General features: G+C 37.0%; 1 protein-coding gene across 5 annotated transcripts in view; it reads left to right on the forward strand.

The window, feature by feature from the left end:
• FER (FER tyrosine kinase) overlaps window positions 1-13,345 on the forward strand; it is a 460,210-nt gene that overhangs the window by 229,195 nt on the left and 217,670 nt on the right. For all 5 annotated transcript variants that reach the window (XM_066381979.1, XM_066381978.1, XM_066381980.1 and 2 more), the window contains 2 exons: window positions 297-497; window positions 10,801-10,923. In XM_066381979.1, the coding sequence (XP_066238076.1) occupies window positions 297-497; window positions 10,801-10,923 (324 nt within the window). The remainder of the gene's footprint in view (window positions 1-296; window positions 498-10,800; window positions 10,924-13,345) is intronic.

The following is a 13,345-nucleotide window of genomic DNA, read 5'->3' on the forward strand; positions in this document are numbered from 1 at the left end:
AAAATTTAAAAATAAATAACTAAATGTTGATATTGTGTGTACCTATGTATGATAGATAGAAAAAACTAACTTAAAATATTGAAGACTAAGGATTTGTGCCAAACTTCAACACCAGTACTGCATGAGATATTTCTTAAAAAATTATGAAAATTTCAGATTCATCATATAACTTTTAATTGGTCAAGTAAAGGGAGGGTCATATGTAAGAAGTATTTGTGATTGCTATGAATTTTACTAGGAAAAACACTTGCTATTTTTTTCTAATTTAGTTTTTTTCCCCCCAATATTTGTTCAAGTACTGTGATACGATACCTTGTGAGAGGCCCCTGGCAGAACAGGAATGGTATCATGGTGCAATTCCCAGGATAGAAGCGCAAGATCTGTTAAAACAACAAGGAGACTTCTTGGTGCGAGAGAGCCATGGGAAACCCGGTGAATATGTCCTTTCTGTATATTCTGATGGACAGAGGAGACACTTTATCATACAATATGTTGATGTACGTTTCAAATTTAGTTTATATGTATATTTGATGTAGTTCATTGTGGTATAATAGCAGTAAAATGATGAATAGTTTTTGATACACGCCTGTAATACTTAAGAGTTTAGCACGTAATTTGTTTTTGCTGAATTCCTTAAATATAATGCTCCAAAACTCAATAAAATGTTAATCTTATTAAGAAAATATGTACTTTAAAATACTGTAAATTTAAAATGGTTGTTAATTTTAATTAAATTTAAATTCATAAATATTTAAAATACTTGAGTCAAATTTGAACATGAAAGAAAATTTAAGTTAATTATAGAAATAATGTGATTATTGTAATTTTTCTTTTTTGGGGGGGGGGATTTAATTGTGAATTTTATGCTCTTGAAACAGGCCCTAGAATTGCATTCAGAAGGAGTATGTTGAAAGATTTTTAAAGAAGTCGTTTAGCCTGATGTGTGGTGGTACAGAGAATAGGGTCTTGACCTGGAGTGCTGAGATCGCTGGTTTGATCCCTGGGCTTGCCCCATCAGGGAACATATGAGAAGCAAACTGCAAGCTGATGCTTCCTGTTTCTTCTCTGCCTCTTCTATCTCTCCTTTCTCTAAAATCAAGAAGTAAAATATTTAAAAGAAAGAGTTTATTAAATAGTGATAACAAAATTCCTTAATGAGTGAAATAATGATAGTTAAACTGGTTTTATGAGTCATTTAGGATGAAAGATTCCCCCCCTCTTTATGTATAAGCTATTGCTTATTGATTAGTAAACCATAAATAAAAATCGATGAAAATTTGGCCCTGGATGGTTGGTTTCAGTGGATAGACTGTTGGCCCAGCATCCGAACATGCTGGGTTCAATCTCTGGTCAGGGCACACATGAGAAGTGACCATCTGCTTTTCTTTCCCTCCCTCTACCCAATTCTCTCTCTCTTTCCCTCTTGCAGCCAGTAGTTCAGTTGGTTTGAGCATTGGCCTCAGGCACTAAGGATAGCTTGGCTGATTTGAACATTGGCCCAGGATGGGAGTTGCCAGGTGGATCCCGTTAGTTCATGTGGGAGTCTGTCTCTTTATCTCCCTTCCTCTCACTTAAAAAATAAATAAATAAATAAATAAAAAAAGATGAGCCTGACCAGCCAGTAGCACAGTGGATACAGTGTTGGCCTGGGATGCAGAGGAACCAGGTTTAAAACTCCGAGGTCACTGGCTTGAGCGCGGGCTAATCTGGCTTGAGCACGGGGTCACCATCTTGAGCATGGAGTTGCCGGCTTGAGTGTGGAATCATAAACATGACCCCACGGTTGCTGGCTTGAGCCCAAGGTCACTGCTTAAGCAAGGGGTCACTGGCTTGGTTGGAGCCTTCTCTGCCCCCATCAAGGCACATTTAAGAAAGCAATCAATGAAAAATTAAAGTGCCATAACGAAGAATTGATGTATCTTGTCTATCTCCCTTCCTGTCTGTCTGTCCTTGTCTGTCTGTCTCTTTCTCTCTCGCTAAAAAAAAATGAAAATAAAAATGTATCTATTAGCATTACTTTTATAATAACAATGTATTTTTCAAAATTTATTTAAGCATTGCTAAACTATGTTTAATGTTTGTTACATTCTCTTTTGTGTGTGTGTTTGTGTTTTTCTGAAGTGAGAAGTGGGGAGGCAGAGAGACAGACTCCCGCATTTGCCTGACCATGATGCCCCTGGAAAGCCCACTAGGGGGCGATCCTCTGCCCATCTAGGACATTGTTTTGTTGCAACCACAGCCATTCTAGCGCCTGAGGTGGAGGCCATGGAGCCATCCTCAGTGCCCAGGCTAACTTTGCTCCAATGGAGCCTTGGCTGCAGGAGGGGAAGAGAGAGACAGAGAGAAAGGAGAGAGGGAAGGGTGGAGAAGCAGATGGGAGCTTCTCCTGTGTGCCCTGACCAGAAATCAAACATAGGACTTCCACACACCAGGCAAACCTCTACCACTGAGCAAACCAGCCAGGGATTATGTTTGTTACATTCTTTATTAACCTTTAAACAGATGAAGAGTAATCTCAAAGTTTTGTTTCAGGGGTCTCAAATTCACGGCCCGCAGGCCGCATGCGGCCCACCGAGCAATTTTGTGTGGCCCGCAGACTAATCCACGGGCTTACTTAATTTTATCCAAAATATTTTGAACTTCGTGGATTAGTCTGCGGGCTGCACAAAATTGTTCGGCGGGCCGCGAGTTTGAGACCCCTGGTACCAACCTAGAAATTTTAATGTTTTTGGCATATGAAGGAATTGATGCCTCTTATTTGTCATTTTTCACCCCATCATTTCAATTATTTGCATTTTCAAGCTGCCAGTCTACAGGATTTCAATTTTAGCCCAGGCACCATTAGAGTGATACTAATTACCTTACAAAAGTTTGAACCAGTACCATTGAATGATCCTCAGAGGGGTTCTTAAAAGAGATACATTGTCATATATATGCAGTTACTATATATATATCCAATGTATCTATCTAATCTATCTAATTCTGAGTTGAAATTCAAATACCATGAAAATAAGCATTTAAAAAGTATACAGTTCAGCCTGACCAGGTGGTGGCGCAGTGGATAGAGCATCGGACTGGGATGCGGAAGGACCCAGGTTCGAGCCCCCAAGGTCGCCAGCTTGAGCGCGGGCTCATCTGGCTTGAGCAAAGAGCTCACCAGCTTGGACCCAAGGTCGCTGGCTCCAGCAGGGGGTTACTCGGTCTGCTGAATGTGCCCACGGTCAAGGCACATGTGAGAAAGCAATCAATGAACAACTAAGAAGTCCCAACGCGCAACGAGAAACTGATGATTGATGCTTCTCATCTCTCTCCGTTCCTGTCTGTCTGTCCCTATCTCTGCCTCTGTAAAAAAAAAAAAAAAAAAAAAAAAAAATTAAAGATTTAAAGTATACAGTTCAGTGGCATTTAATATATTCACATCTAGTAACTACAATATCTTTAAATGAGAATAGATGCCATTCAGATGGGTTAAAAGAAGTAAGTTCAACTCAATAATCATTTGCTTACTCTTATACACCGGAGTTAGTGGTTTGTCATTCTTTATTTCCTTGTCAAAGTCCATAATTCCCATGTGCCTTTGTTATGAGTATAGATAAGCTTTCCTATTACAACCTATGACTAGGTATGAGTGTTGTAGAGAAAATATAATAGGTAAAGTATAAGCTAACTAGAATTTATATAAATGTTTTCTTCTTTAGTCTAAGCTTTAAAACTTACTATTTTTTATATAGATTGTACATTAAATAAGACTGAAATATTTTTCTTATTACCACTTGTAGTTTAAATGTAACTATAAGAATTTAAATTAGCTTTCTTAGAAACATAAAAGAAAGGGTCCATTTACAAATTATAATTTTTTTTTTAATATTGCCAGTTTGTTTTGAGTGACTAACATGAACAGCACAATATATTCTAAAAATAAGACATTGTTAAAAGTTCACATTTGAAGATTTTATTTGGCTTTCGTCTGTCATTGAAATTTTGCAAAAATCTCTTTTAAAGATGAGAGTGCTTGTATTTCTGTAAATGCCTCTCAGACTTTCCACTGCTTAATTTTATTTAGTTCACTGTCATTAAATAATGGTGAGCTCTTCAATCAGTTAAAAAGTAGGAATTTGAATGGAATATATACTGGGGAGTTTTTAATTCTTTTTCAACTGTGTAGGTAAATCTCCCATGAGCTAAAATTCTTCTTTTTCCTTCCTTATAAACCTGTTGCCTAGAAGGGATCGGTAAATGGGGAAATACATGACTAGAGATTTGATGATCGCCTTTCATGTTTCAGTCAAGGAGTTTAGAATCTAGTAGTAGATTATAATTGCTGTACATACATGAGGAGCTAGGTGTCCTAAGAGAGGAGGACATGAAGAAGTATGGGATTTTGGAGAATGTAAAAATATCAAATAGTGGGTCAATGAAAAAAGCACTGAACTTTGAAGACTTGGGTTCCAGTCCCAGCTCCTCACTTTACAAGCTCTCTGGGATTATTAGTATATACAGTGATTGTGAGAATTAAAGTAGTAAACATATACTTTGTAAGGTGTGCTATGCAAGTATTAGATATTCTTAGTGTTGCTCTATGACTCTACTTGAGAAAAAAATACAAATATTACTTTGTAAAAAATGTAATTGGAAAAGTTAATTTTTTATTATTTCTGTGAGTTGTATTTGTGAAATTTAAATAGTTATGAAAATGTTTTTGAATTTACATATGTACTTACTATATTTTGGTGTTCTGGAATCAAACCTGCAATGTCTCTGAGTTATGCCTGTACTTAAGTTTGAGATATTCATTTATCACAAATAATGTTATTTTGAGCAATATTGCCTCTGTCAACTAAAGTCTAGAGTGAAAGTTATTTTGAAGCTTTATTTTTGTATGCCTATCACAATTATTTCTTAACATGGAGTGAAACTCTGCCATTTTAACTGATTAAGATGGACACAGATACTTTCCATTTTTATAGTTTTACTGCTTTGGCAGAGAACATCTATTTCTTTTAGGTAGTTCAAGCAAAAAGAACTGTATGTTTCATTGGGCACTAAACATTAATTTCACAATGCCAGATATATTAACATATCTAAGAATATCTGAATCTAAGTGTAACTCTTAGTGTTATTTTTTTACCTATTCCACAGTTATTAACCTGTTTATGGTGCTTCATGTAAATTGATATTTAGAGCTTGTACCTAAAACTGTTTATTTTGTGTCATAAATGTTAGTAGGTTGTCAGAAATTCAAATAGCTTTGTTCCATTTGATAAATAAGTGTATATTTATCAGATCTTTATTTTTGTATATGATAAAACAAGAATTGCATGTGCTAATACAAAAGTGCCCTAGAAAGAATTTTTTATCCTCTTATAGGAAAGTGCCAGTTCATATTTCTCTAATTGTTTATGACACATATTGGCTAAACACTCATTTTTTTCGAAGTACAATGTTATGTATTGTAAGGAGATGAAACCAAAAAATGTGTGACCTACTTCTCAGTGGGCTTAAAACTTAGTAGGTGAAACATTAATAGAATTCATGTACAGAGAAATATTAAAGATGCATATTTAGGAATGATTGAGCCAAGAAATTGAAATTAACATATGGCGATGAATGAAAAATAACATAATAAATATTTTTCAATAAAACAGGAAAATCCTTTATACAGTGTGTCCGTAAAGTCATGGTGCACTTTTGACTGGTCACAGGAAAGCAACAAAAGACGATAGAAATGTGAAATCTGCACCAAATAAAAGGAAAACTCTCCCAGTTTCATACCTATTCAGTGCAGTTCGATGTGGGCTCACACAGATTTTTTTAGGGCTCCTTAGGTAGCTATCCTGTATAGCCTCTACAGACTCGTCACTGACTGATGGCCTACCAGAACGGGTTTCTCCACCAAACTGCCGGTTTCCTTCAACTGCTTATCCCACCGAGTAATGTTATTCCTATGTGGTGGTGCTTTGTTATAAACACGCCAACATTCACGTTGCACTTTGGTCACGGATTCGAATTTAGTGAGCCACAGAACACACTGAACTTTCCTCTGTACCATCCACATCTTTACTGGCATGGCCGTGGGCTGCTCTGCTGTATACATGGTGTTATGTCATCACCTGCACATGCGCACATGCTGCCACATCATCCTCCAGAAACTGGGAGGGTTTTCCTTTTATTTGGTGCAGATTTCACATTTCTATCGTCTTTTGTTGCTTTCCTGTGACCAGTCAAAAGTGCACCATGACTTTACGGACACGCTGTATAATGATGTATCATTATCTTTTTTTTCTGTATTCATTCATTCAGGAAATATTATTTAAATGAGTACTATGTGAGGCCCAGGGATATGTATCAATAAAAATAATACAAAAGTGGAGGTTGTAATTACTATGTGAAATTTGGGATAGCTCAATGTATTAAATCATCATTTATTTGATAGATATTTATTAGATTTCTATCGTGCTAAATTCCATTTTAAGCTGATGGATCTAGTCTCTGAAATGTACCCATTGGGTTTACTTTGTTTTGTTGCCACAATCTCTAACAGTCTCTAGTCTCTTTGAACTACCTTTAAATTAATGCCATGGGACTTAAGGAAGACTGAGTGAAAGCAAGTATGAATATAAAAGTTGTTTGGATGACAGTTAATTCCAAGAGTGTGGCTTTATCATTGTACACTTAGGATTATTTAACTAGTCTACTCCTACCAAAGACTCAAAAGAAGGCAAGAATACCTTGAAGTCAAAATGACACTGTCATAAGATAGTTTTTTTGCTACTGACTCATGGACTTATAAAACTTCCTTCTTAAAAATAAGCCAAAGCCAGTTCAAAACCTTATTACTGGCCATGGCCGGTTGGCTCAGTGGTAGAGTGTCAGCCTGGCATGCGGGAGTCCTGGGTTCGATCCCCGGCCAGGGCACACAGGAGAAGCGCTCATCTGCTTCTACACCCCTCCCCCTCTCCTTCTTCTCTGTCTCTCTCTTCCCCTCCTGCAGCCGAGGCTCCATTGGAGCAAAGTTTGCCCAGGCACTGAGGATGGCTCTGTGGCCTCTGCCTCAGGCGCTAGAATGGCTCTGATTGTGGCAGAGCGACGCCCCAGATGGGCAGAGCATCGCCCTCTGGTGGGCATGCCGGTGGATCCTGGTCGGGCGCATGCGGGAGTCTGTCTGACTGCCTCCCCGTTTCCAACTTAAGAAAAATACAAAAAAAACCCCAAACCTTATTACTGTTAATTTCCAGGAAATACAAATTGAATGAGTATTCTTAAGGCCCAGGGATATAATGGTGAAACAGTCTAGGGGGGAAGGTCACAGTAATTTATAAATCACATACACTATATATAATTATAAACTATAGTAAGTGTTGTAAAAACACACAGTGCTATAAAAACTTGTCACTTGAAAAGTCAGGGAAGTTTGAGACACCATCTGAAGAATGAGTAAATGTTAACTAGGAAAAACCATACCAAACCTTATTAATATTATTCCTCAAGCTCCTCTAAATTCTTCCTCTGTACGAATTTAATTCGTTCTTTGTAACTACTCAATATGCCATTTTTATTTGAGAAAGCTAAAGTCTTTATTTTTTAGGCATTTTACCAAAAAGAGTGTTTTAGTCTTTTGTTTTTATTTATTCTTTTTTATCTCAACCTTTTTTCAGAAATTATTTTTCCTTCTTTCATGTTTCTTTTTTTTCCTTAAGGCTACTTATCCTCGATTTTGTGTGAGATCTACTCAGGAAACTTATACATACATTGAATTCCTGTCTCATTTTTGTGTGCGTATTCTGTTCTGTTTGACTTCCTTGTATAATAACAGTCCTCTCTAAATATGTATAGGAGCAAAATCTGTTTTTTATGTGTTTTCATCTCTATGCGTGAGATTGATTCTTAAGCAGCACAGTGACAACTCAGGAACAATTCTAGCTGCAATAAGTGTTTTAGAAACAGAAGTAATATGTACTCTTGATAGAAATTCAGAATTATGGATCATGGAATGCATGCTTCACAGTAATACCCCATTATGGATTCAGCATATGTTCTTTGAGATTTAAAAAATACATTCTAATTATACATATCTATATAATTTCTATCTTATAAAAATTTAGTCATACAATATTTTCATTCATACGTGTGTGTGTGCACGCGCGCGCGTGTGTGTGTGTGTGTGTGTGTGTGTGTGTGTATTTTCTGAAGTGAGAAGCTGGGAGGCACAGAGACAAACTCCGGCATGTGCCCAACCAGTATCCACCTGGCAAGCCCACTAGGGGGCGATGCTCTTCCCATCTGGGCGTTGCTTTGTTGCAATGGGAGCCATTCTAGTGCCTGAGGCAGAGGCCATGGAGCAGTCCTCAGTGCCTGGGACCAAGTTTGCTCCAGTGGAGCCTTGGCTGCGGGTGGGAAAGAGAGAGCTAGAGACAAAGGAGAGGGGAGAGGTGGAGAAGCAGATGGGCGCTTCTCCTGTGTGCTCTGGCTGGGAATCGAACCCTGGACTTCCACATGCCGGGCTGACACTCTGCCACTGAGCCAACCGGCCAGGTCTATATACTTCTTATTTTTTAAATGACATAACATGTGATATTTTAAATATACAACTGACAACAAAATGATCTTTGTAGAAATTTATTCTGTATTACTATTTTTTACTGCTTCTTTTGGAATTCAGATAAGAGATCATTAGTAACAGTCTTAGATCCAAAGAGGTCTCTTATTTAAAAGTTAATCTGAATTCTCTCAGTCATATTATTGTTAAAGCATGTAGGAAAATATTAAAAAATCCATGTGTATGTGAACCTAACCTCAGGCCATCTGAACTATAAGGAATTTATACAGATCTGGCACAAGGTCAAATATAATATTCAGATTTTTAACTGCATTAAGAAACAAGCCTGCATCAGTTTTGGGGTTTTTTTGTTCTTTTTTTTGCATCAGTTTTAATGACTGTATTATTCTTGACCTTTTGGTTGCTTAATGAGCACAAAGTCATCACATGATCTTAGCCAAAAGGCTGAGAAGTGATAAGCACACAGTCTCCACATTTTTTTCAAATTCATTACTTCATTTTCATCTTTCGGAAATGAGTTAATTGGTTTGCACTGCATTCAGACTCAGAACTTCACTGATTCAGTGATTGCTTTAAAAAAGTTATTGCTATGGATCAGTTTCTTATTCCATGAAGGGAGTAACTGCTGCTTATATCCCTTTGTATTGGTCCATCACAATTACTGTGTCAGTGGGAGAAAACTGCTTTTACATTAAAAACTACATCAGTTCCTAAATTAAGAAAAGCAAACTGAAAATTCTTATTATTTTACTTACTGTTTCTCTAGTTGTAAGAAGTATATTAGGAGTTTATATCATATAATATGTAATGACACGTGTCTGATTTGAAATTTCTATGTTAGTTTCATTTCATTACTTACCTTTATTAACTATTGTACTTCAGTGTCTTCAGTGTATGTTAGATTGTGAACTTTCTGCTGTTCATTTCTGAGTTGTCTTACTTGTTGTTTTGACTTTACAATAATTTTATGTGCATTGCATTTCTTTCAGTCACACATGTTTATTTATTCAGGCAATATATGCCAGGCATTGTTACTGTGGTGGACAAAATAAATATAAAAACTTTTCACCCCATAAGTTCTAATTTGAGAGGAGAAGGAGATAGACAATAAACAGAATAAGTAAGTAATATGTATATGGTGTTAGTGATAAATCCTAAGGAGGAAAATTCAATAAGAAGAAGGAGGTAAGAAATTTAGCTGGGATGAGGAAGTGGATATTGAACATTGTGTAGGGTGGCCAGAGTAGGCCTCACTGAAAAGGTAACCTCTGATGAAAGATTGGCAGTAAGGGAGTCATTATATGGCCATTCGCTGAACTATTTCAAGCAACAAATGTAAATGATCTGAAGAAGGAATGTATAGAGTGCATTTTTAAAGCAAGAAGAAAGTGAATGTGGCCACAGTGGAATGGGGTAGTGGTAAGAGATGAGGTAAGAAAGCTGATGGAGCACAGATTATATAGAGTTTTATATAAAGACTGGCTTTTATTCTAAGGGAGATAAGAATTTTGAGTAAAGTAATAGAATGACATATAAAGTAATGGAGTGATATAATACAAATTAATGGAATATTTTGAGTAAAGTAATAGAATGATAATCCTGTTATATACATATATGTATCATATATATAAAACTTGATTGAGAAATAATTGACAAATGTAATTGTATATATTTAAAGTGTACTATGTAATGATTTGATATACATTGTAGAATGAGTACCAATATCAAGATAATACATTTATTACTTCACATAGCTTACTCTTAACCAGGGATCTCCAAACTTTTTAGACTTGGGGCCAGTTCACTGTCCCTCAGACCGTTGGAGGGCCGGATTATAAAAAAAACTATGAACAAATCCCTATGTACACTGCACATATCTTATTTTAAAGTAAAAAGACAAAATGGGAACAAATACAATATTTAAAATAAAGAACAAGTAAATTTAAATCAACAAACTGACCAGTATTTCAATGGGAACTATGCTCCTCTCACTGACCACCAAGAAAGAGGTACCCCTTCCAGAAGTGTGGCGGGGGCTGGACAAATGCCTCGGGGCCGCATGTGGCCCGCGGGCTGTAGTTTGGGGACCCCTGCTCTTAACCATTTTTGAATATATACTTCAGTAGTGTAAGTGTATTCACATTGTTGTGCAACAATAGTTTATCTTAAATGAAACTTAATTTATTGTTGAATGTGATAATGCTGAAGTAATGACTGTATTCTACTTTACTGTTCTTTTCCAGAATATGTATCGATTTGAAGGTACTGGGTTTTCAAATATTCCTCAACTTATAGAACATCACTATTCAACAAAACAGGTCATCACTAAGAAATCAGGTGTAGTTCTGCTGAATCCTATTCCTAAGGTAGGTGCATTTGTATCTATATATGGAAATGTAGATATATAGTTAAATACACACACACTTTTTTATTTTATTTTTTAAAGAATGCTTTGGGAGTTAACATTTCCCATAGTACAAAGTTCTCAGATTATTTATAGTAGTTTGGAAACAAAAGGGTTTTGCGATTACTACTCGTACAAATATGGTTGAAACAAGTTCCTTGGTTTTATTCAGGTGGGTTGCCTTTTTATTCACTGTCTGCTAGGTTATAAATGGTTTAGCTTTTTCACTGCCCTGGTTTTCCTTGAAAGACTGTGAGTCTTTTCTTCACGTTATAAGGTTCAGTCTTTGAATGATTCGGTTTATAAATATTTGAAGATTTAAAAGTCAAAGAAAATGTCCAGAAATCATGAGTAAATTAGAATTTTAATTTTGGGCATTAAATTTACAGTAAATGAAAGACATAGAAACTGTTAAAAACTGTTTTACTCTTCTCCAAGACAGTCAATTAAAACTCTCCTACGTGGAGCCAGGTAGCTGGTGAGAGATAGTTCTCGGTCCTTTTCCCTCTACAGTCTATCACAGTACACAGTACTTTTATGTGCTTTAAAACGTTTGTGAGGTAAGGAATGGGTATGAGGGAGGTCTGTGTTTTTGAGGTGAATCATGTGGGGCCCGGACCAAAGTGGAACAATGGCTGAGTAGTTGCTATGTTTTGGAACTTAGGTTGGGGTCAGCAAGAGTCCTTTCCTTTGGGGGCTGTTTACTATGAGGAACAGTATAGGAATATGGAAGTCATAAAACCTGAAAGGTTAATATTTGCTGATTTGAGTTTTATATATTTAGGAGTAATTTTTAATATGAACTAAAGTGTTATTCCCCAGAATGCTGTGTATAATCCAGATTGAGCTAAGGACATTTATAAGAAAATTATTATACTTTTGTTTGTAAGTCTAGAACATAAGGTCTATATTTGAACTTGTATTTTATTACTCATTCTTTACCTATGGGCTGAGCTTTAAAATCCTCTCATGGAAGATTTTGGCAGTTGCTAAACACTTACTCTTGTGGCCATGGCATTGACTTTTTTGTATAATTTCGAGAATTATGAGATGGCTCATTTTTTGTTAGTATTTTCCCATCCCCACCCTACCCCCTTTTCCATTTTAACTGCAGGAAACCCTACACAAATTTTTCTTTAATGTTTATTATTGATTTTGAGAGAGAGATGGAGAAAGGGAGGATAGAGAGAAGCATCAACTCGTAGTTGCTTCATTTTAGTTGTTCATTGATTGCTTTCTCATATGCGCCATGACTGGGGGCTCCAGCCGAGCCACTGACCCCTTGCTTAAACCAGCAATGTTTGGGCTCAAGCCAGCAACCATGGAATCATATTGATGATCCTGTATTCAAGCTGGCAACCTCACCTTGCACTCAAGCTGGTGAACTTGTGCTCAAGCGAACAAGCCCACACTTGGTGATCTTGGGGTTTCAAACCTGGTACCTCAGCGTTCCATGTCATCGCTTTATCTGATGTGCAACCACTGGTCAGGCTACAAATTCTTCTTTTTTGTGTGTGACAAAGACAGAGAGAGGAACAAATAGGGACAGACAGACAGGAAGGGAGAGAGATGAGAAGCATCAATTCTTTGTTGTGGCACCTTAGTTGTTCATTGATTGCTTCCTCATATGTGCCTTGACCGGGAGCTACAGCAGACTGAGTGACCCCTTGCTCAAGCCAGTGACCTTGGGCTCAAGCTGGTGAGCCTTGCTCAAACCAGATGAGCCCACACTCAAGTTGGTGACCTTGGAGTTTCAAACCTGGGTCCTCCACGTCCCAGTCCGATGCTCTATCCACTGTGCCACCGCCTGGTCAGGCTACAAATTATTTATTTTAGATGAAGTTGTCACATATTTTCTCTAGTTAAAAAAGTGTATCAGTGTTTTCTCTTCCATCAGTGAATTAACAGCTATTGTCTTGCAGAATTTTAAGAGCTCTTTAGTTTTAAGGTGATCTATTCTCATGGCTTCATTGACTATTTATACATCAATATACTTGCAAATTTGTATTTCTCCTTCAGATTTATGTAGTTCCCAAAACTAATGTTTTCCAACTTTTCACCTAAAACTGAGTTTTTCACTTTTAACTCCAATATTTGTCTTTCTTTTCTCAGTAAATGATACCAACAAATACTCAGCTGCTCAAACCATAAACCTAGGGGACAACCTTGACCTTTTCTCTTCACCACTGCCCTCCCTTCAGTACTTTTTTTTGTGTGTGAGAGAGACAGAGAGAGGGACAGACAGGGACAGACAAGCAGGAAGGGAGAGATATAAGAAGTATCAATTCTTCATTGCGGCTCCTTAGTCTCCTTAGTTGTTCATTGATTGCTTTCTCATATGTGCTTTGACCAGGGGTCTACAGCAAAGCGAGTGACCCCTTTCC

This window comes from Saccopteryx leptura, chromosome 4, assembly GCF_036850995.1.
Source record: "Saccopteryx leptura isolate mSacLep1 chromosome 4, mSacLep1_pri_phased_curated, whole genome shotgun sequence".
NCBI classification, from domain to species: Eukaryota; Metazoa; Chordata; class Mammalia; order Chiroptera; family Emballonuridae; genus Saccopteryx; species Saccopteryx leptura.